The following is a 22,186-nucleotide window of genomic DNA, read 5'->3' as shown; positions in this document are numbered from 1 at the left end:
CAAAAGTGCGTCCCTCGGCTTTACGTGAGGACGCCCTACGGCGACCGAAGAGAGAAATGTGGGCGCGGGCGGTGAGGTTTGGCCTTCGGTCCTGGGTGGCCTGGCGCCGGGGTTTCACCTCCAAGGCAGATCCTCAGGTAAAGGCCGGGGGCGTTTAAGCGGGTGGCGAAGCAAGTCAGGACTCGATACCCTCATTCTCCACCTCATTCCCCCCAGGGTAACGGCCGGGTCTCGGCCCAGGTGATCGAGCACCTGGAGCGTCTGGCGCTTGTGGACTTTGGCAGCCAAGAGGCCGTGGCACGGCTGGAGAAAGCCATCGCCTTTGCCGACCGGCTCCGCGCCGTGGACACGGGTGGGGTGGAGCCCATGGAATCTGTACTGGAGGACAGGTAAATACTCGCGGCTGCGCGCCCCGAAGCTTTGCCGGTGGCGCCTTCGCAGGCATTTGAGGTGGCGATTATTAGTGTCTATTCACAGAAGCGAAAAGAGCTTTAGCGAGATGCACGAACTTGCCACGGTCACCCCACGGGTTAAGTGGTTTCATGCTTTCTTTTGTTCATTTTGGATCCTATCACTCCCGTTTGAAGTCCTCGAGGCCTCCCAGTATGATGAGGAACCATAACCATCGCTTTTGAGGCCCTACTTTACAGAGTCCCTACCTTCCATTAGACATACTGCTCTTTTACTCCAGCCACATTAGCTTCGTTACTGTTTCTCCAACGTGCCCAATTTGTTTCTTCTAGGATCTTTGCGTTTGCTATTCCTCTTTTCTTGGACAGCCTGTTTCCTTGTCAGGTCTTAGTTCATCTCCTCTGGAAGGCTTCTCCTCCAAATATCCTCTCCCTTAACAGTCACCGCTCTTGATCCTGTTGGATTTTCTTCCATTTCTTATTTTTGTTGATTTGTCTCTTGTGCTTATGTTTGACTTGCTCGTTGGATTCCTGTCTCAAAATATGGCTTATACATATTTTCTGACCTAGTGGTTCCCTATGGAAACATATGTAAAAGTACATTAAGATGTATGCACAGGTGTTCAGGGCTTTGTTTATAATACAAAACAAAAAACAACAAAACACTCCCAAGAAGGAGCAACTTCAGTTGGTAGAGCATGCAGTGATCTCCAGGGTATGATTTGGAGCCCCACTTGGGGTAAAGTTTACTTAAATTAATTTAAAAAAATATAACCCCCCAAACAGAAACAGTTTAAGTGTTCTTCATGGTTAAATACATCGTATTTGACAATTTTTAAAAAAGATTTTATTTATTTGTTCATGAGACACAGAGAGAGAGAGAGAGAGAGAGGCAGAGACACAGGCAGAGGGAGAAGCAGGCTCCATGCAGGGAGCCCAATGTGGGACTCAATCCCGGGTGTCCAGGATCACCCCCTGGGCCAAAGGTAGCGCTAAACTGCTGAGCCACCCGGACTGCCCCAACAATACTTTAATACATAATCTATTTGATATATTCTGGTGTATGCATTAAGTTTTGTTCCCTCAGAGCATGCAAGAAACTGTTAACAATGATTAATTTTAGAGAAAGTGGAATGCAGAGGGAAGTTCTTACTTTACACTTTATACTGAGGGGCAAAACACAAATACCTAAAGGACCAGAGTAATAACACAAGAAGTGAGGTGGTGTAGTGCGATAGGGAGGGGCAGGTCTTTGACAAAGTAGTTTGTGAATGTTATACTAAAAGGGTGCAGCCTCTCCCCACTTCTACCAATTTTTGCCAAATCTTAATACATTTTTAAAGAAAATGCTCTTTTTTTGAAAAGCAGAGTGTTTGCTGTTTGGGGACTACAGTTTCTTGGGAAGGATGGGTATGTACTTCATAAGACCAGCAGTCTACAGCTCTGTCCAACCCCCCCCCCTTTTTTTTTAAGATTTTATGTATTCATTCATGAGAGACACGGAGAGAGGCAGAGAGAAACATACTCCTCACGGGCAGCCCAATGTGGAACTTGATTCCAGGACCCTGGGATCACGACCTGAGCCAAAGGCAGATGCTCAACCACCGAGCCACCCAGATGCCCCTGTCTTACCCTTTCCTTGGTGGGGTATTTTAAAAAAGATTTATTTATTTTAGAGTGTGGCACATGGCATGGTGTGGGGAGGAACAGAGAGAGAAGGGAACAAGCTGACTTCCCACTCAAGAGGGAGCCTGATTTGGGGCTTATTCCCAGGACCACAAGATCATAACCTGAGCTGAAAACCAAGAGTCAGAGAGGTTCAACCGATCCACCCATGTGCCCCCTTGATAGGATTAAAAAACATTCTTGGGGAACCTGCGTGGCTTAGTCAGGTGTCCAACTCTTGACTTTAGCTCAGGTTTTTTTTTTTTTTTTAAGATTTTATTTATTTATTCATGATAGACATAGAGAGAGAGAGAGAGGCAGAGACACAGGCAGAGGGCCCCATGCAGGGAGCCCGACGTGGGACTCAATCCTGGGACCCCAGGATCACACCCTGGGCCAAAGGCAGGCGCCAAACCGCTGAGCCACCCAGGGATCCCTTTAGCTCAGTTTTTGATCATGGGGTATGAGTTTGAGCCCCAGTGGGCTCCATGCTGGGCATGGAACCTACTTAAAAAAAAAAAAAAAAAAACTCAATATAGATGGTATAGATGGGAACAAAAGAGATTAGCTGCCATTAGCACCAATAAGGAGAGCCAGACCTATCTGTAATCATAACCTCTTTGTAAAGTGCTTGCTAGCCTCCCATCCTCACCTCCAGTCTTTGGTTCCTTTATATTCTTTATTTTGTAATCTGATGCTCAGATCTACAGAAGTCCAACAGTTTCTCAAAATTACATAGCACTTCAAAATAGAAATCTGAGGTCATCTCCTACCCAAGCTCTTTGGTACCTCTCCAGTGTTCTTTAGGATGAAGACAAAAGCTCCACCTGGGTGGCTCAATGGTTTAGCATCTGCCTTTAGCTCTGGTCATGATCCAGGGGTTGTGGGATCGAGTCCTGCATTGGGCTCCCTAGAGGGAGCCTGCTTCTCCCTCTGCCTGTGTTTCTGCCTCTCTCTTTCATGAATAAATAAAATCTAAAAAAAAAAAAAAAAAAAAGCTCCACCATATTTGAGTAATATTTGACTCTCCCCCTCTCTTACTGCTCATCCAAATTCCAGGGAGCAATACTGTCTGTTATTACTCATTATATTCTCAGTATCTAACACTGAGCACTCAGTAAATGTTTGTTGAATGTTCTTTAAAGATACTACTTATTAGGGAGAGAGAGAAGGGAGGGCGGAGCAAGTAGTAGTAAGAGTCTCAAGCAGACTGCACACTGAGTGTAGAGCCCAGTGTGGGGCTCAATCTCACAACTGTGAGATCACCACCTGAGCCAAAATCAAAGTCCGATGCTTAACCAACTGTGCCACCCAGGCACCCCATTGAATGTTCTTTATTAGTATCCTTGGGAAAGGAGGGAATAGAAGCACAAAGAGGAGACAATTTCCGAGATCACGTAGAGGGAAGCCATAAAGGAACTCCACTATTGCTCAGAGAAGAGTTTGAAAAAGATGAAGAGGGATTTGGATTTGGTAGCTGGAATAGTGACTTCATATTCAGTGATCTGCAGTCTTCCCATAAACTTGGAAAACAGTTTGAGTTAACTATTCCATTTTAGAGATGTAGCACTTACAGGACTGTTGTTTTTAAAAATATTTTATTTATTCATGAGAGAAACATAGAGGGAGAAGCAGGCACCTCACAGGGAGCCCCATGTGGTACTCGATCCCTGGACCTGGGATCACGCCCTGAGCCAAAGGCAGATGCTCTACTGCTGAGCTACCCAGGCATCCCAGGACTGTTGTTTTTTTATTAACATATTGCCTCACTAATGTTTGAAATGGAACCCAGTTAAGACAAGTGTTAAACCATTTTAGGCCACACTAGATGTAAAAGCACTGACTGGCTATTAGAAATCTCTTGGCCCATTAAAACCCTGTTGGTTTTAGCTAAAAAACCATTTAGTGCCCTTAGTGTCAGGTGCTAAGATTTTATATGCATTGTCTCAATTATCACATACAACTCTGGAAGGTAAATACTAGTATCTCCTTTATTATTATTATTTTTTTTATTTTTTAAAAGATTTTATTTATTTAGGCTCCATTCCATGCAAGGAACCTGACGTGGGACTCGATCCTCGGTCTCCAGGACCACACCCTGGGCTGAAGGCAGCGCTAAACCGCTGAGCCACTGGGGCTGCCCTAGTATCTCCTTTATAAATGAAACTGAGGCTCAGAAAGTTTATCTAATATGCCCCAAAGTTTCACAGGTGTAGTTAAGGAACCCAGAACTTGAAATATATATATTTTACTTATTCAGAGAGACACAAGAGAAAGAGAGGCAGAGACACAGGAAGAGGGAGAAGCAGGCTCCATGCAGGAAGCCTCATGTGGGTGGGACTCGATTCGGGTCTCCGAGATCAGGCCCTGAGCCAAAGATAGATGCCCAACCGCTGAGCCACCTAGGAGTCCCACAAATACTGTTCTAGATATGCTGTGTAAAAATCAACCCTAGGGCAGCCCTGGTGGCGCAGCGGTTTAGCGCCGCCTGCAGCCGGATGTGATCCTGGAGACCCGGGATCGAGTCTCACGTCGGGCTTCCTGTATGGAGCCTGCTTCTCCCTCTGCCTGTGTCTCTGCCCCTCTCTCCCTCTGTCTCTATGAATAAATAAAATCTTAAAAAAAAAAAAAAGTTAACCCTAGAACCTTTATTTTCTCCCATTTCAACTCTGACTCAGATGAGGACCTATGGCCAAATATTTCAGTATTTAGGGTGTCCTTCAGAATCTTATACGAGGGGATCCCTGGGTGGCGCAGCGGTTTAGCGCCTGCCTTTGGCCCAGGGCGCGATCCTGGCGACCCGGGATCGAATCCCACGTTGGGCTCCCGATGCATGGAGCCTGCTTCTCCCTCTGCCTGTGTCTCTGCCTCTCTCTCCCTCTCTGTGTGACTATCATAAATAAAAAATAAATAAATAAAAAATCTTATATGAACCAAATCATCTTTTTTTAAAAAAAGGTTTTATTAAAAAAAAAGATTTTATTTATTCATAAGAGACACAGATAGAGGAAGAGAGAGAAGCAGTCTCCTTGTGGGGAACCTGATGTGGGACTCTGATCCCAGGATCATGACCTGAGCCAACGACAGACGCTGAACCACTGAGCCACCCAGGTGCCCCTGAACCAAAAATTCTTAGCCTCTTAACTCTCATTCCAGTCTGCATAAAACTAGAAATTCATTAGGAGGGAGGGAAGAAGCTTGTAGATAGAAATAGAGTGGTGCCCAGAGAAAGGACTCCTGGCAGCCCGACACCAGCAGCAGAGCTGTCCTATCTGGTCAGTCCAAGGGTCAATAAGCACTTCTCTAGTGCTGCCACAATGCTCTCCATTAAATTGCTTTTTATTAGAATTTCCTGCAGTTACTGGTTAAAGTGCTTTGTTAGCTTTAGAGGACAGGGATTCCTAGTTCACAGAAGCCTTCCTCAACCAGGAATTTTCATCTGAACCAGAACACATAAAAACTCAAGTGATTTTTTTTTCAGTACTTTCCAGGATAGTACATAATTAATATTAGCCCATAGTTGATTTATTATCAGAATGGGTGTCCTATAGTATTTGAGCCAAATTCTCTTGTAGAACTCTGTGAAAGATGAGGTGAGGTTCAGTGTAATTGATCAGCACCTAAGGGGTTCATCTGGTCCTGTTTGGAGTTTTTTTTTTTTTGCGTGATTCTGAGTTAAGCAATTTTCCAAGTGAACCACTGATGTTCACCCTCAGAGACCCTGGGTTCAATAGCCTATGATTATGAAAATAGGAAGGTGGGGATCCCTGGGTGGCGCAGTGGTTTGGCGCCTGCCTTTGGCCCAGGGCAAGATCCTGGAGACCCGGAATCGAATCGGGTTCCCGGTGCATGGAGCCTGCTTCTCCCTCTGCCTATGTCTCTGCCTCTCTCTCTCTCTCTCTGTGACTATCATAAATAAATAAAAATTAAAAAAAAAATAGGAAGGTGTGGGTTTCTTCTGGAAACAGCTCCATCATAAACAGCAATTAAGTGAAAATGTGTGGTATTTAAAGGAATTTCTTCTGGAAACATTACTTATATAGGAAATCTGATTATCAAATGAGTGAATAAATCAACTGCTATTACATCTACTGTGAGGAAGCAGTACCTTTTAAACACCTGTTGGTGGTAGTAGAGTCTCACTTCATCAAACTCTAAGAGCCCAGGAACTATGAGCAGCCTCCACTATGTAGGGACTAGGCAGGAAGTTCATGACAGCAGGTTAAGTGCGTAGGTATACTCTGAATGAGGAGTGGGAACTGAGCTGTGCCCAGGTGCACTAACTTTCTGAAAGGAGCAGGTGCTATTTAGCACCCACCTCTTATTGCAGTGAGAATATAGGCCCTGGATTATCAGTTCTTTAACATTCCCAGAAGTTCTATGAAGCAGTCCACAAATAAGGAAACAGATACATGGAGAGGATAATTTGCACAGTGCCATGTGTGGCACCAAGATTTGAATTCACCTGTGACTCAGGAGCCCAAGTGTTAGCCATTTTGTTAGACCGCCCAGCAGAAATATAAACTCCAGAAGGTCCAATGGTCACCTTTACAGATGATTTTTATTTTGTTCTCCAAGTTTTCATAAGCTCCCATATTGTTTAAAAAAAAATCAAGCACAACCTTCACTTTTTTGGCAAGGAAGTCAAGGTCTGGAATGATCCATACTTGTTCAAGGCCAGAGTTAAAAGACAGTGCCAGGTCCTGGAACTGACTGCAGTTTTCTACAGTCCATACCATGAGTGCTTATTGTGTCTAGCCCTAGGGTGGGTGCCACAAAAGAAACAGAACTAGTCCTTTCCTAAAAGAATCATCATGACAACTTAACCCTCTGCAGCCTTTGCCTGGATGTTCATGTCACGTCCTTGCCCTTCTGTCCTGTTAGTTAAGCCCTCAGTCTATGTCTAGCTCAAAGCAGAAAGACCTTGGCTGCTCCCCTATCAGTGACTGAGCAGACTGCTTATTTTTCAGCCCATATATCTGGAAGCAGGCTCTGACATATTGCCATGCACTTTTAAACCTTGAAATAGCAGTGAAGCCCCATAGGTTATGTTCAACTCCTGTTTGGTTTCACTAATTCACCATCTGGACGCTTTAATGAAGCCACTAAGCCCAGAGAAGAATGGAAGATTCTTGAGCTGTCAAGGGCAGGCCCTCCATGTCCACAAAAATGGCTGCAGTGAAAAAACAGCTCATCTTAGGGGTATGAAACTGTGCTAATTCCAGTCCTGACACTGAGGACCTAATATCCTTAAGTCATTTATAACCACTCTTGAGCAAGTTTCTTCACCTGCTGGAAGTCCATTTCCCATCCCAATCCAGAGGTTTCTTGCCCACCCTTTAGCAATGACACCACTTATTTTAAATACCTATTCCTCATCCAGGCTGGTTTAGGTGCCCCTTCTTACTCCCTTGGCAAGCTTCGCTTACCTGTTAGACTTAACACATTGTGCTGTAATTGCCTTACCTGTCTCCTCCAGAAGCAGCTTACCCATTGTAATCATGCAAAAATATTTATTGAACATATTGGTCCTGAGGAATAATTACCACTTACCTGAGTGGTTGAGAATCTATGGAGATTATTTGGTCAACTGCTGACCATAGCTCCTCCATCATTGAGCAGTGACTATAACTCATTTTCTCTCATTCTTGACCCTCTCCACCCAATGCCCCAGAAGCTTGTTTTCTGAAGGTAACCTTGAGCTTCTGGTTTTGTAGATGTCTGTATTTGAGATCTGACAATGTGGTAGAAGGCAACTGTGCTGAAGAACTACTACAAAATGCCCATCGAGTTGTGGAGGAATATTTTGTGGCACCCCCAGGTATGTGTTGCCCAAAGTAGTTTAATAGACTGTACCTAAGTGAACCAAGAATATAAAGTATAGGTCCAAATTTGCAACATGAAAGTACTTTAAGATGTATAATGTGTGAATTAGGTGAAGGTGGTCAAAATTTACAAACTTCAATGTATAGCAGAATGACTATAGTTAATACTGTATTCTGTATTTGAAAGGTGCTCAGAGGTAATCTTAAAAGTTCTTATCACAAGGAAAAAACTGTATTTGAGATGATGGATGTTAACTAATCTTGTTCTGGCGATCATTTTGCTATATATATTAAGTCTGTACAACTTAATGTTGCATGTCAATTATCTCAATAAAAGTGGAATGAAAAAAACCCACATATATTAAGTGGAAAAAAAAAAAAAGTAAGGTGGTGGCAGTAGAGTCAAAGGGTCACACTCACCTTTAGGAACCAGTCTGTAATAGGAATGAGCAAAACAGGACCAGGGTGGGGAGGAATGTATAGTGTACCAAATCCTGAGCTCGAGCTCTGCCTAAAGGGGCAATTAGTACTCACTGCTGCTCATTCAGTGCCAGGCAGTAATATGAGCCCATTCTCCCTGAGAACCTGGACATCTGGCATTTTTATGTGCATATGGTATTTCCAAATTTTAAGTATGGGAACTAATTCAAAGATTTTTAAAAAAATAAAATACCATGTAAATAAAACATACCTGCAAGCCAGATGCATCCTGTGAGCCATCAGCTTAAAACCTTGGTGTTGAGATTTGCATCTTTAAAATTTACTGTGACTATTTTAAATGAAAACTTAAAAGTAACTCTGGGCTAATACTAAAATCCAGAATCTTGGGTGGGTTGAACTGTTTATTGCCTCTGCAGATAGATGTGTTTTCCAAACTGCTGGACCCTTCTGGATATTTGGGAATGGGACTAGCTTGAGCACTCAGGTAGGTGGTTTTCCAAGTACCACCTTCAGGTTCAGGAGATCACCTCAGAAAACCATTTTAACTAGCCTTGGAAACAAACATGAGCCCCTCGGCTCAGGGGTTACCTCTTTGATCAAGACCAGCCAATTAAAGGAAAGCTTTGCTTGAAGCAAGGATGGGAAAGAAAGCTTAAAAATTGTGCACTCAACTCTTAATCATGCTTCTGATTCACTAAAGCACCTCAAATTAACCGTGAAAGAGATAAAAAGATTTTATAATCTCTCAGAGTCTGACAGTTGTCGCTATTTTAGCAGACATATCCATTGATCACATATGCTATTTCTCAAAAAGAATTCTATGTCAGACTTTGCTTCTGGAGACAAAGTGAATTCATAATCATTAGTCTTTCCTTCCACTCCTATATGCATATAACTGTGTCTGCTCCTTATTGAAAAGTGTGCATTTATTAGGCTTCACTCACAACTGTTATTCTTCCAGGTAAGTCGGAAAAACAATAACTATACTTTAACTATACTTACTTGCATTGCTTATTTTTCATGACAAACCAAGTGATAAGTTAGCTCAGTAGAACCAGTTGGAAAGCAGGCTCAGCTATAACATTCTTTTTTGTTACTGTTTTCAAACAGGTAATATCTCTTTGCCAGAGCAGGATGAGCAAGAGCCTTTTTCATACAACTGAGTAGCTATTTTGGGAAGGGGTACCCTGTGAACATGTGAAAGCCCAAAGATAGTATTTTTATTACTGTGAACAGGAATATGCCCACTTTCTTCAGTCACCTGAAAAAAACTGTTAAGTATTTTTTAATAACTAACTCTCTGAAGACAGAATTGGGAAATATCTAGCCAAAACAAGGCAATGAGTTCCTGCTGCTACTGGATGTAAGAGGTATTGTTACTTTCCGAGGAAATGGATCAAGTATTTTATTCACAGACTGTTCAGTGTGTAAGATGTTTTCCTTCTTTATCTCTTCCCAAACAGACTACCAAACTGCACTTAAATGAATTTTTCTATTGATGTAACTATAGACAATGCATCTGATCACTATGTGAAAATCTGTGTTGTACTTTTTAGTTGCTATTTCTATCAATCCAAGAAACCTTGTATCTTTACTAAACAAACTCGAATTTGTTCCTGGGTGCCCACTTTGTTCCCAGCAGAAGGCTAACTTTCTCCTAATATCTGAAGAGTATTCAAAGTAGACTCTACAGCTTGGCAACTCCTAACCTACAATCATCCACTATCCCACAAAATGATTACATGCAAAAGGGATGCTAGCCACAGCTACAGTTTTTCTGAAAAGAACTTATGACAAAAACAGCCCTGGGGTAGCTAACAGTGCTATGTTGTACACTAAAAATTTGCCAAGAGAGTAGATCTTATATTAAATGTTCTTAACACAAGTCTTAAAGAAGTAAGGAGGAAAGTTTGGGAGGTGATGGATATGTTTATAGCCTTGATGGTGGTGATGCTTTCATGGGTATACACTTAACCCCAAACTCACTAAATCGTATACATAAAATAAGTACAACTTTTTACATGTTAATCATAATTCAATAAAGTGGCTTTTTAAAAAAGCCCCAGGCCTGGAACACAGTAGCTTCCCCATCCCTGCCACAATTACTAATGGAGTAGAATCTAAGAGTTTTCTGGTTTGTTTTGTGTTTTAAGAAAGCTCAAATACCAAGGATAAGTGAAACAGATTTAGGGGTAAAAGTGACAAAACCAAAATTTAAGCATATTTTTTTCCCCTCCAAACTGCCACAGTGGGTTTTGTTTAAGAGTCTTCCAATGATCTTTATGCTACTGCTGACTTTACAGTCTATTTTATTCTTATATTCCTTTACCCTATCTTAAATGCTCCCTCTTCTTTAAGGCAGCTTCATTTATAAGCTTGGCTTTGCATTCTAAGATAACCCTGACGGGACTCTTGGGATTGAGATTCTCAAACTACTGTCATAGCAACTGTCTTTGTTCCCAAATAAAGTTATCCATTCCTGCTCCTTACCTATTGGGTACAAGCTGCCGCTACAACTCAATGACTTTTTTTCTTTTTAATCAGTGTGCCTGTTTGGTGAAATCTATTAACTTAATCAAGGACAACCACACATATCAATTACTAAACGTTTAAAATATATTTCTAAACAGAATGGGCCGACTCAGTCACAGTAACTGCTGATCTCCATAGTAGAGCAACCCACAAAGACACAGCACTGATTTTTTTTTTCCCATAATCCAGGGTGAAAAATATACAACTTATTTCTGAACCAAAACCACAATTTCTGCAGTTTAAAATGCTTCACTGCCAATATGGCCCTGGTAGAAATTATGTATTTCCTTAAAAAAAAAATTAAAAAAATTTCCTAGGACACTAAATCATCAATCTGGAATGTAGATTCTGAGCACAAAGCAGCTCAGTTCACCTAAAAAATAAAGAAAAATTTCCCATCACCTGTCTCAGTAGGGCCTGAAAGGAGAGAAGTAGTGTGGGGAACCCCTGCTTTGGTATGGAGAGTCACGGCCCCTTGACCCAGACCGAGACCGTGAGTAGCCATAGCTGGTGCTTCTCTCTGGATAAACTCGGATGTAGGAAGTTTCACCCTGAAATTCAAGCAAAAAGAGTAAAGGAAAAAATAAGACCCAGAGAAATAAAGCGCACTAAAACTTAACACGACTGCCTAACAATAATAGTTAAGTACTGAGCACTTACTGTTTGGCATCATGTTCTCATTAAACCCTCACAATAATGCTATAAGGTAGGTATGCTTACCAGCTTATTTCAAGAATGAGGAAAACAATGCTCTTATCTCTTCCAGGGTGATACCAATAATAGCAACTTCACATGTATTAAATGCTCAAATACTAGCCATTACTGTAACATATCTGAATTATTGCCACTGACCCCTGAATCTAAGAACTAACTAGAAAGGATCTCAGAGGTCATACACTGCAATCCCCTGCCACCGCATATGTGCATCTTTGGATGGCTACCTATGGAAAAAGCTAACCTGTATTCATCACCTCTCAGGTGTCAGGACCTGGGTTAGTTACTCAGTTATCTTAAGTTAGCTTCCCAGCAAGTCTTATGAGACAATGCTATTGTTCTTATTTTGCAAAATGAGGAACCAGCATTCAGAGAATAGCTCAGCTAAGAAATTATTAAATGGCAGAGGAGTCATGTCCAGGCTGGCCTCTCTTCAGGCCCTTTGCCCTCAGCCAACACTCTCAGAGAATCTAAAGATATTAAAAGGAAAGAAGTCTGATGCAGAATTCCCTAGGTGAAGTCAGTTAATTGTATTTATCCTTACTGAGGGCCCTACTTTGCAGTTTAACAGGACCCGATCCTGTTTTGTTTCTGCTCCAAATTCAGTCTGAGCAAAAGTACTGTTAAGCCATGCACTTTCCAAGCGATACAATCAAGGAATTATATGAACCCTTAGAAAAGGAAATGGACCCCAGATGAATCTAGACCTCATGGTAAGTTAGGACGAGATAACCAGAAAAAAATAACGTCCAGTCGGTCTGCTGGCTGGTCTCGGTATTAAAGGGATAGTTAACATGTGAATCAGACTGAAAGATCTAAAGCAGCAGCTGCCTTCTCCAAAGGAAAGACATCAAGAATTAAGTCCTGAGGATAAGGTGATTACAAGAAAATGCCAAAGTGACTAATGTTGCAAAGAGGATCCTGCATTACTCTGGGAAAGGAAGAATGAAGTGACCTCTTCGCCCAACAGCGGTATCTGGAAGAGCTGAGATGATGAGGTTGGGTTGAAGGGCTCAGACTAGACCCAGAGAAAGGACAACCATAATAATTAGGTTCACAGAGGTACATTGCAGATCAAGCCAGTTGTGAAAGGGATGGTATCACAGAATAGCTCACCACATTATGACAGACTGCACCAGTATTCTCTCTGGGTTAAAAATACTATGACTGCAGACTTCTCTGTTATGACCCTGCAGGGTTTAGGCATGATGAATTTCTTGGCTTTGTCCATTTAAGATAGATCCTTAATGGTACTGTGAGGTCATCAAATGGTAAACACATGGCCTATTGCTACTTCTGCTAGGTCAGCTTCAGATGGAGTGGCCTAGGTGAAAGCTCAACAGAAGGTGGGAACCCACCTCATGAGAGCGGAATTTGGTGTCATCCAGTTTACGCAGGGCGTATTCCATGTCTTCTTTTCTGAGATATTCAACCATCCCCATTCCATCCTTCTGCACATCTGCATAACAGACGTCCCCAGCTTCTCGCATATGATCCTTCAGGTCCTGCCAGCTGCCTGATGGTGGAAGTCCTAGGCATAGACAACATAAGAGAAGAGGCCATATCCTTCAGCCATGTTAACTGACCTGTTAAGAGCCAGCAATACCTAGGGTCCCTTTTCCATCAATCACTACTTTCAGATCCTGAGGATCCACAAATCACAAATCATAAAGGGCATAAAACCAGACAAGAGTACTAAAGTATGTGTGGTAAACCATTATAAGACACTAGTCCTAGGCTAATCTTCCAGAGACCAAGTCCTTGCAACAGAGCAAAGAGTCCACTCCATTACAGGTGTAGCATTTGTGAGAATTCACAGCCTTTCTTTATCCTTCACATTTAATATCAAATTCCCAAGAAGGTTTCATAATGTTTTCCGTTATGAAATTTATCAGTACCAATTATCTCTTGCTTGACTAGGTTCTCAGAACATGGGACTTTTGAAACTATCCAATGAAGGAACCAAGGCATAGCTGAAGGTGACAACACAACAAAAATCTAGTTTGTTTTCCTGTAGGTGTGAATGACTGACAAACCAGACAAAGTACCTTTTAAAAGATCACCAACATTCTTCAATACAATGGGGGAAAAGGTAAGACTCAGACGCTACAACTAGTTGGGAATTATACAACCCTACCTGATGTCATGAAAGGGAAATGTGCTCCTGCTCTCAAAGGCTGTGTTTACCGCTCACAGCTCAGGACTGCAGCCATTTCCTAATAGTTTTCTAAGCAGGATTTCAGAGCAGCATGGAGAGAAAAAAAGATATGTATGACATCCTGAAGGAGGGAATAGAGTTCTGGGGTTAAAAAATTACAAAGGGACACAAGATAGGCAGATACGAGGAGGATCACTGTTAAGTACCAAGGGAATCTGCTGTTAACTGTGTGACATTCCTATCTAAGAAAGTGCCAGGTTTCTCAATACATTTCAATCCATCGTGGTCCTAAAATGCCCATGCAATGTGCAGAAGGCCCCAGGTCTTTACCACTGAATTAATCTTTTGAAAAGATGCATAAACCTGAGCTTGGCATTTCACTGCTTGTCAACATTAGACATTTCATTCTATATTCTGCAATATAAGCCCTAAAACTCCAAGTTGTTTTGTTTTCTTTTTTCTATAATTCCAAAGCCACTACCTAAATCTGACCATTTTCAGGATCCAATGCTTGGCAGTAAATCTGGTTCCTGGAATGTCTAGCAAGTCTGATACTGAGTATATTCCAAAAGGAAACATCTCTATAGAATTCTAGCTCACGGGGTTTTGCCACCATCTTCCCTCTCAACACTAGAAAACTCCTTCATAAGAAGCAAGTTTATGTTCTACCAAGGCTGCATGACTGATGCAATTTCATTTGCAAGATGCCTGCCTCAGTGGCAACATAGCAGGACTGCAGACTGTGCACAGGATATTGAAAGGAAAGCCGCACATGTCCCATGTACTGAAGGGTAACAGCTAACATTTCTTGGAGACCAGACTGTGTGCTGAGTATTTTACATGCATCAGTTCATTCAGTTCGAAAGGAACATACCTGAAACAAGAACTCGGAAATCAGATCTTCTTGTAGGAGGCCCATTCCTCCCACCGCGGGGCCACCCACCCCGACTGCCATAAGTCCTGGGGAACTCCACACGAAGTCGACACTGGCCATAATCATAACCATTCCTCCCATAAATTGCATCTTCAGCATCTCTGCAAAGAAAAGTTTGGAGTTAGTGCTGACTGACCAGTAAGAGCCCTGAGTAACAAGTATAAAAGGGAAACCTGGAGTGAGAAAAACAAAATAGAATCTTTATGTACTACTGCTTTCGTGTGAAGACCTTTCATGATATTAGAATTAAGCTTTATAGCTATCACACACAAGGTTTTCTAGGTATGAAATGATTAATAAAAGTGTAAACAAATGACTTATAAGAGGACTAATTCAGGAAAAAAAAAATTGTTGACAGATGATTGATTTCACCAGTATATTTCTCTAACCCTGTGAGCAGTTAATCAAAATGCTCACCACACATTCATCCTTTAATATTCTTTAGCAAAGCCTAGTACCATCAAGTCTGTAAAATAAAATTCATTTAAAAAAAAAAATCAGGGATCCCTGGGTGGCGCAGTGGTTTAGCGCCTGCCTTTGGCCCAGGGCGAGATCCTGGAGACCCGGGATCGAATCCCACGTCGGGCTCCTGGTGCATGGAGCCTGCTTCTCCCTCTGCCTGTGTCTCTGCCTCTCTCTCTCTGTGTGTGTGTGTGTGTGTGTGTGTGACTATCATAAATAAATAAAAATTTTAAAAAATTAAAAAAAAAACCAGGCTCGAAAGACACACTTTGTGTTTTATGAGGAATATGGAACTCTCTCATGGGTACTTTTATGCTGAAATGATGCTGACATTTGGAAAACTAAGTTGTGAAGACCACTCTCTAGGTACAGTATTGTCGAAAGAGGTAAATAATTCGAGGAAGTTACTTTCAGTCTTCCCTAGGGCTCTAGAAGAACCAAGCTGATTGTCAGGTATTGGACTGGAGAAGGAATGGCCTCAGAGCTTGGATGGACAAGCAAAGCCAAAGATGTACTAACGAAAGCATCATTCAGTTGTCACAGGCACATAATTGCTTATCTGATTCTAGTCACAAAGTTAAAAGCAACAAGGACTACAACCAGTGCAATCCTGGCTATATTTATAATGAAGTGAAGGAGAGGCAGAACCACTAGGGTTGAAGAGCAGATTTTGAATACTGATTTACGAGTTCAAATCACTCTTCAGCTACTTACTGGTAGCTATCTTTGGGTAAATACATCAAGTTTTCACATCTCTTAAATGTAATATGCCTATCTCACAGGGTTATTTGTAAGGATTAAATAAGATACTATGTGTGCAGTGCTTTGCTAGAAATTTGGCATTTAGTGACATCAAAAGACAGCTTTTCTATTATGGAAGAGATGACAATGTAGTGTATCATACAGAAAGTTTGTGTTTTAAAGGGCAGTACAGGGGGTTCAAATCCTACCTTGATCCCTCATAGCATTCTCTTTTATCAGCAACTCTAAATCCTCAGTTTCTTCATTTATAAAATGTGGCTAACACTACCTCTTTTATAGGTTGTTGAAAATGCTAGTGATACTTGACACAGTTCAAAAGCCACACTGAAACTGTTACAGAGGTGCAACCTTCTCCAGTTTAGGTGTGAAAATGCTTACTTCCGTTTCTGAGACAAATGACAAGACACTAAGAATGAGCTCTGTCAGAGTCCTCAAAGCCTCAGAGTGCTTCCTACCTCCCTGTCCTCAGATGCCCTCCTTGCCCCATACCAGCACACCAGGTAGGCAAGACACCCTATGGACAGTCCCTGTAGTGAAGCCTGCCGGTGCAGACTAGGTAAAGCATTCCCTGGGTCAATGCTGGAAAACAGAGTGGGCCCTCTATTTACTCCAAATGGAGTAACCTGTCCAATGAGGTGGCTTCTAAGAACGACCAACTGCAGTTTTTAAAGTTCCCAGGCCTTTTCTGGCCATCAGGCGGACAAAGTTTGCAAAATCACAAAGACCCCTTTGAGCCAGTTTAGGGATCGAGAAGCTTCCAAATGCTTGGGGCCCTAAGCATCTAGCGGTGCCTCCCTCATGAGAGGAGTTAAGTGAAAGCAGAGATCCCCCTCAGACCATTTTAGAAACTTTTCCAAATCCCTGGTGCTTTCAGAAGGACGAGGCCGTAGCCCTGTGGGGTGCGGCGCGCGCGGATGGAGATCTGTTCCATCACAGAGACCCTTTACGACTTCCAAAGGCAACCACGTCCCCACAGTCTGTTACCCCCTAACGGCGAGTTCTGGCTGGGGGGAGGGGTGGGCAGGGAGAGCGACTGGCCACTTCTCCTCACGGAGTCCTATCCCAACTGGTTTCGGGCCCAAGGTTCCGAGGCCCCGGGGCCGCTTCCCCTGAAGGGTGCCTCTCCACTCTGAGAGAGAATGGTCATGTGCACCACCCCCTACGCCGTCTAGGCGGCCCTGGGCCCTCCAAACGCCCAGCTTTTGTGTTTTTAAGTACCCAAAAAAAAAAAAAAAAACCCTAGAGGAAGTGACGACGGAGCAAAGGACGGCCTGAGCCTGCGGTGAGGAGGCCTCATCCTCCGCCCGGGGGCGCCTTGAGGGGTCTGCGCGGAGGGGGGAGGGGAGGCCTTCGAGGGGAGGGGGAGGAGGGAAGGCGGGGGCCTGGGGCCTCAGACCGCGGGCGGGCGGAGCGGGGCCTCACCGGGGGTCCTCGAAGCGCACGAAAGCGAAGGGCACGAGGCCGTGCCGGTTCTTGAGCTCGATCTCGCGGATGCGGCCGTACTTGTAGAACAGGTCTTCCAGGTCCTTCTCGCGCACGTCGGTCGGAAGGTTCCCCACGTAGATGCGCCCGTCTCCCTCGCCGCCGCGTTCGTCCGCCCAGCCCGACATCCGCACCGCCCGACGCCGCGGGCCCGCCGCAGCCCACGTCGCCGCCGCCGCCTCAGCCGGGGTCCCCCCGCAGCGTCCCCGCGGGCTCAGAGACGCTCAGTCGCACTGCATTGTGGGAACGGCGGAGCGGAAGCGAAGGGGTCGGAGGAAGCAAAAAGGAATCGTCTTAAAGGGGACGCTGCTGCGATGACTGCGCGTGCGCGCAGGCTGGCGCCCCCTGTAGGTGCGGGCGCGCCCCGGGGCAAAGAAAGGGAGAGCTTGGAGTCGGGCGTATTAGGCTTGATTCCTGGAATTCCCTGAAAGCAGTTCACTCGCCAGCTTCATGGTCTTGGGCAAGTGACTCAAGTTTCTTGGGCCTCAGTTTTCTGCTTCCGTAGCGCTGCCTACCTCACAGGCTTTTGTGAGCACTCCCTGAGGTGATGCGAGCTGCGGCGGAGAGGACCCCGCGCGGGCTGTCGCTCTGCGTCGGGGCGCCGGAGGGAGGGAGCCAGGCCCGGCCGCAGGCTGACCCCGCTGCGGCCTGAAGGAGTCCCGGACGGTGGGCTGGGTGGGGCAGTCTCGGCCCTCAGACTCAGGTCAGTAGCCCTCTGGGCGACCCTGCCCCCATTTTATTTACCGTTGCTCAGAACTGAGGGCCTGAGATGGACAAGAGCTGGGTATGAGGGGCCTGAGATGGCCTCGGGGACTTGGGCTTGACATTCAGGGGACACTAGGAGGGAGTAAAAGAGTCTCAGTTATCTCAGCTGTCGCTACAGAGGCCTCCCATTATTTGTGCTTTTAATCCTCACCAGAGATGGTGGGATTCCGGTATTAAGTGAGAGAATATTGGTGTCACCTGGTGGGGTCAGGATTGGGGCCCGAAGCCGCGCTCCCAGCCTGTGGGCCGAGCCTCTGAGGAGCTCTGGTAGACTCCCGCCATGGCACTCTTTCACACTTACTTCCCATAGTTCAGGGGACGCCACAAAAATAGAGGTCTAAAAAGAGCTTGCATATTAAAAATGAATCCTCTGTGGACTGATGGACGGCGGGTAAGCAAAGGAAAACACACTGGAATGTTAACTGTAGAATCTAGACGGTGCTTGCGTTCAGTGTGTTCAGTGTACCATTCATTTTTTTTTTTAAGATTATATTTATTTATTCATGGGTGGTGGGGGGCAGAGACAGGCAGAGGGAGAAGCAGGCTCCATGCAGGGAGGCCGATGTGGGACTCCATCCTGGGACTCCATCCTGGGACTCCATCCCGGGATTCCAGGATCACACCCTGGGCTGAAGGCGGTGCTAAACCGCTGAGCCACTTGGGCTGCCCAGTGTACCATTCTTTCAACCTTTTTTATGTCTGAAAATTTTTCTAATGAATGTTAGGGCGCAGGTATGAAACTTGTTGAAAACAAACCCTAGGGCTGCCTAGTTGGCTCAGTCACTGTGACTCTTCATCTCCGGGTTCTGAGTTTGGGCTCCACGTTGGCGTAGTCATTACTAAAACAAATAAACCTTTTTTTTTTTTTTTTTTTAAGATTTTATTTATTTGAGAGAGTGAGTGAGAGAGGAGAGAGCACAAGCCAGGGAAGAGGCAGAGAGAGAGGGAGGAGCAGACTTCCTGCTGCACAGGGACTCACTCCAGGACTCCAGGATCATGACCTGAGCCAAGGGCAGATGCTTAACCCACTGAGTTACCCAGGCACCCCATAAATAAACTTTATAAAAACTAAAAACTCCATTAATGTTATCAATAGCAAGCGAATAAAACCAAACATTTAGGGGCGCTTGGTGGCCCAGTGGTTAAACATCTGCCTTTGGTCCAGGTTGTGATCCCGGGGTCCTGGGATGGGGTCCTGCCTCTCACTGTGTCTCTCATTAAGAACTAAATAAAATCTTTTAAAATAAATAAAACCAAACATTTAATCTGAAGGTACAGTAGTTGATTTGTAGTTATACCCCCTCTGAGCCCTTTTTTATTACAGTAGACTCCAGCCCAGGGGGGAGCCTAAGGTGGGGCTTGCACTCAGGATCCTGAGATCAAGACCTGAGCTGAGACCAAAAGTCTCAGGCTCAACCCACTGAGCCACCCAAGCTTCCCCACCTCTGAGCCTTTTAAAATAAAAAATACAAATTAGGCACCCACGTGTTAACTACTGAGTGTATAACCTTTTTGGAAGGTTGATTGATGGTATACATCAGGCCCTGATAATACACATATAGCTCTTGGTCCAGTAATTTTACTTGGAGAATTTTATCATCAGGAAATAAATCCTTACAATAAATTATGTATGTTCATTGCATTCTGTTCAATTAAAAAAAATTGAACCCCTGATAATAATGGAGTGGTTCAACATAATAATGTTGAATGTTACACAATTTTTATTTATCTATTTTTTTAAAGATTTTATTTATTTCTTCATAGAGACAGAGAGAGAGAGAGAAGCAGAGACACAGGCAGAGGGAGAAGCAGGCTCCATGCAGGGAGCCGAATGCAGGACTCAATTCCAGGACCCCAGGATCATGCCCTGAGCCAAAGGCAGACGCTCAACCACTGAGCCACCCAGGCATCCCCATTTTTATATTCTGGAAAGAAAAAGGGAAATAAGCAAACATTTCAGTAGTATTATCCAGTTCTATTCAAGGGAATACACATACATGCACACATATGTACATATTGGAGGTTCTTCAAAAATAATGTATATATGTACATATATTCATTGCTTGTAACAAAAAAAGCATAGAAAATAACTTTCCAAATGTTTGTAGAGATATCTCTTGTGGAAATGATTTCTATATTTTTATTTATGTTTTTCTGTATATATCAAATTGTCTGTAATTAGCATGTACTACTTTTATAATTGGAATAAAACACAATAAATTATTTCTAAAATAAAACAGAACCATCTGTTGTATTCTGGATTATGTAAAGCTTTTAGCTTTTCCTTGCTAGCCAGAAGTCAAGCAGGAAAGTGTCCTGGCCAAATATGATCTTGAGTCTTAAGTACAAAGCCTTATAGGAGCTTATATATCCCAAAGGCATTGAGAAGTCCAGATGCCTCTCCATTTCTGTGGTGTGTTTAAGTGTGTTAATACCACTATCTGACTCCTACCACTCCTACATGATTGTTGCTTGGAAAGATTGCCTCCCCCCAAAAAAAATGCTAGTTGGACAATGCTAGACAATTTCGTCTCTTAGGGAGAGAAGTGGAATCAGCTAAGTAGTCTACTAGGACTCTAGGTAGAAGATTGCTTATATTATGCAAAACCTCACAGCATGCAATCACCAGAGGGGTTCATGCCTAGCTTAGAAAATGTTGTGTCCTGATGTGGGGATAGGGCAAGTACAGCCTTCCAGAATTAAAAGGAACACAGCAAAATTGCCAGAAGGTATTCATGATCATCCATGAAACCCCAAATGTGTTTTTTTTTTTTCCTGTGAACTCAGGTACTAACCTTTGCAGGTTAGAACACAAACAAGGCCTGAATTATAGCTTACTGCTTTAGAGGCTCATGGGTTCCATTCTCTACTAAGGCCACAGAATCTAGACAGAGACATGCTTTTGGGCTTTTGCTTATCTAGTTATTCAGCATCATGAGCACAACACTATAATTTAGGCCCTGTAAAAAGCCATGGCATGCAGTAATGCAATTCTGTCCTCAAGGTGCTATTCAAACAGCCATTGAGAGCACAGCTATGGTTAAGGATAAACTGCTGCAAGATCACCTAACACAGTCTTTCTTTTCTTTCTTTTTTTTTTTTTTTTTAACACCTAACACAGTCTTAAAGATTATAAGGAAGGCTTCCAGGAGATGTTTAGGTGGAGCCCTGGAAGACCAGTCAGAATTAATCACAGGGAAAAAGGGGAGCATGACAGACTGCCCACAAAGAAGAGACAGCAGAGCAGGGGTGATCCCCAATGCCCTGCAGTGTGTCTGGGGCAGAAGGGGAAGGAGCTGGGGCCGGGGCTTGCAAAGCCTAGTAGAACATGTTAAGGAATGTGGACTCTACTGAGAGCAGTGAGTAGCCATGAAGGCTTTAAGGAGTTATGTTGGGATGAGATCTCAGAAGGAAGTGGCAGCTGAAAGGATTAGAAATGTGGAGGAGGCAACCAAGAACTAATTTAACTAGAGGGCAGCTGCGGGATAGTAGGGAAAGGAAAGGGAGTGAGAGAGAGAGGTGTGGCAATACCTGCCATAATGAAATGGGAGTGGAGGTGAGCAGAATCTTGGAAAGAGAGGAGAGACAAGGGGTCTGTGTAGGAACTATTGCTGTGTAATTGCAGTGTAAGCTCCCACTGGGACTTCATAGATTCCTTCATTTAAATTTTTTTAAAGATTTTATTTATTTATTCATGAGAGACAGAGAGAGAGAGAGAGAGAGAGAGAGAGAGAGAGAGAGAGAGAGGCAGAGGGAGAAGCAGGCTCCATGCAGGGAGCCCGACACGGAACTCCATCCTGGGACTCCAGGATCAGGCCCCTGGCTGAAGGTGGCGCTAAACACCTGAGCCACCTGGGCTGCCTGATTCCTTCATTTAAAACTACATATTCCATTAGTGATTTTGTAGTTGGATTCTTACTCTTCTGGGAACTTATGACAGTGTAGTCAGATTAGCCTAAAGGTGAGTATAGGTAAGAACAGGGATAGCCCCAAATGGCCCATGGACTAGCAGGTTACATGGGGAAGCAACATGGGA

At 43.8% G+C, this 22,186-nt stretch overlaps 2 protein-coding genes across 3 annotated transcripts; one reads left to right on the top strand and one right to left on the bottom strand.

The window, feature by feature from the left end:
* The first annotated feature begins 8 nt into the window (after positions 1-8).
* GATC (glutamyl-tRNA amidotransferase subunit C) lies at positions 9-9,864 on the top strand. Of its 2 annotated transcripts, XM_055322464.1 has the most exons (5): positions 9-137; positions 217-389; positions 7,793-7,896; positions 8,758-8,825; positions 9,452-9,864. In XM_055322464.1, exons 1-5 carry the CDS (start codon positions 57-59, stop codon positions 9,506-9,508), a joined length of 483 nt encoding a protein of 160 aa, XP_055178439.1. In that variant the 5' UTR covers positions 9-56; the 3' UTR covers positions 9,509-9,864. The 2 variants fall into 2 exon arrangements, with proteins under 2 accessions (XP_055178439.1, XP_055178440.1); XM_055322465.1 differs by lacking the exon at positions 8,758-8,825 and having other exon boundaries at positions 19-137.
* Positions 9,865-10,935: 1,071 nt separating this feature from the next.
* On the bottom strand, positions 10,936-17,644 carry SRSF9 (serine and arginine rich splicing factor 9). Its single transcript, XM_055322463.1, has 4 exons — positions 17,326-17,644; positions 14,620-14,780; positions 12,946-13,118; positions 10,936-11,424 (listed from the first exon to the last, which is right to left on the bottom strand). Exons 1-4 carry the CDS (start codon positions 17,511-17,513, stop codon positions 11,281-11,283), a joined length of 666 nt encoding a protein of 221 aa, XP_055178438.1. The 5' UTR covers positions 17,514-17,644; the 3' UTR covers positions 10,936-11,280.
* Positions 17,645-22,186: the final 4,542 nt, after the last annotated feature.

Source organism: Nyctereutes procyonoides, unplaced genomic scaffold, assembly GCF_905146905.1.
Source record: "Nyctereutes procyonoides isolate TBG_1078 unplaced genomic scaffold, NYPRO_anot_genome, whole genome shotgun sequence".
Taxonomy (NCBI): domain Eukaryota; kingdom Metazoa; phylum Chordata; class Mammalia; order Carnivora; family Canidae; genus Nyctereutes; species Nyctereutes procyonoides.
This window is presented reverse-complemented; position numbering and strand designations above follow the sequence as displayed.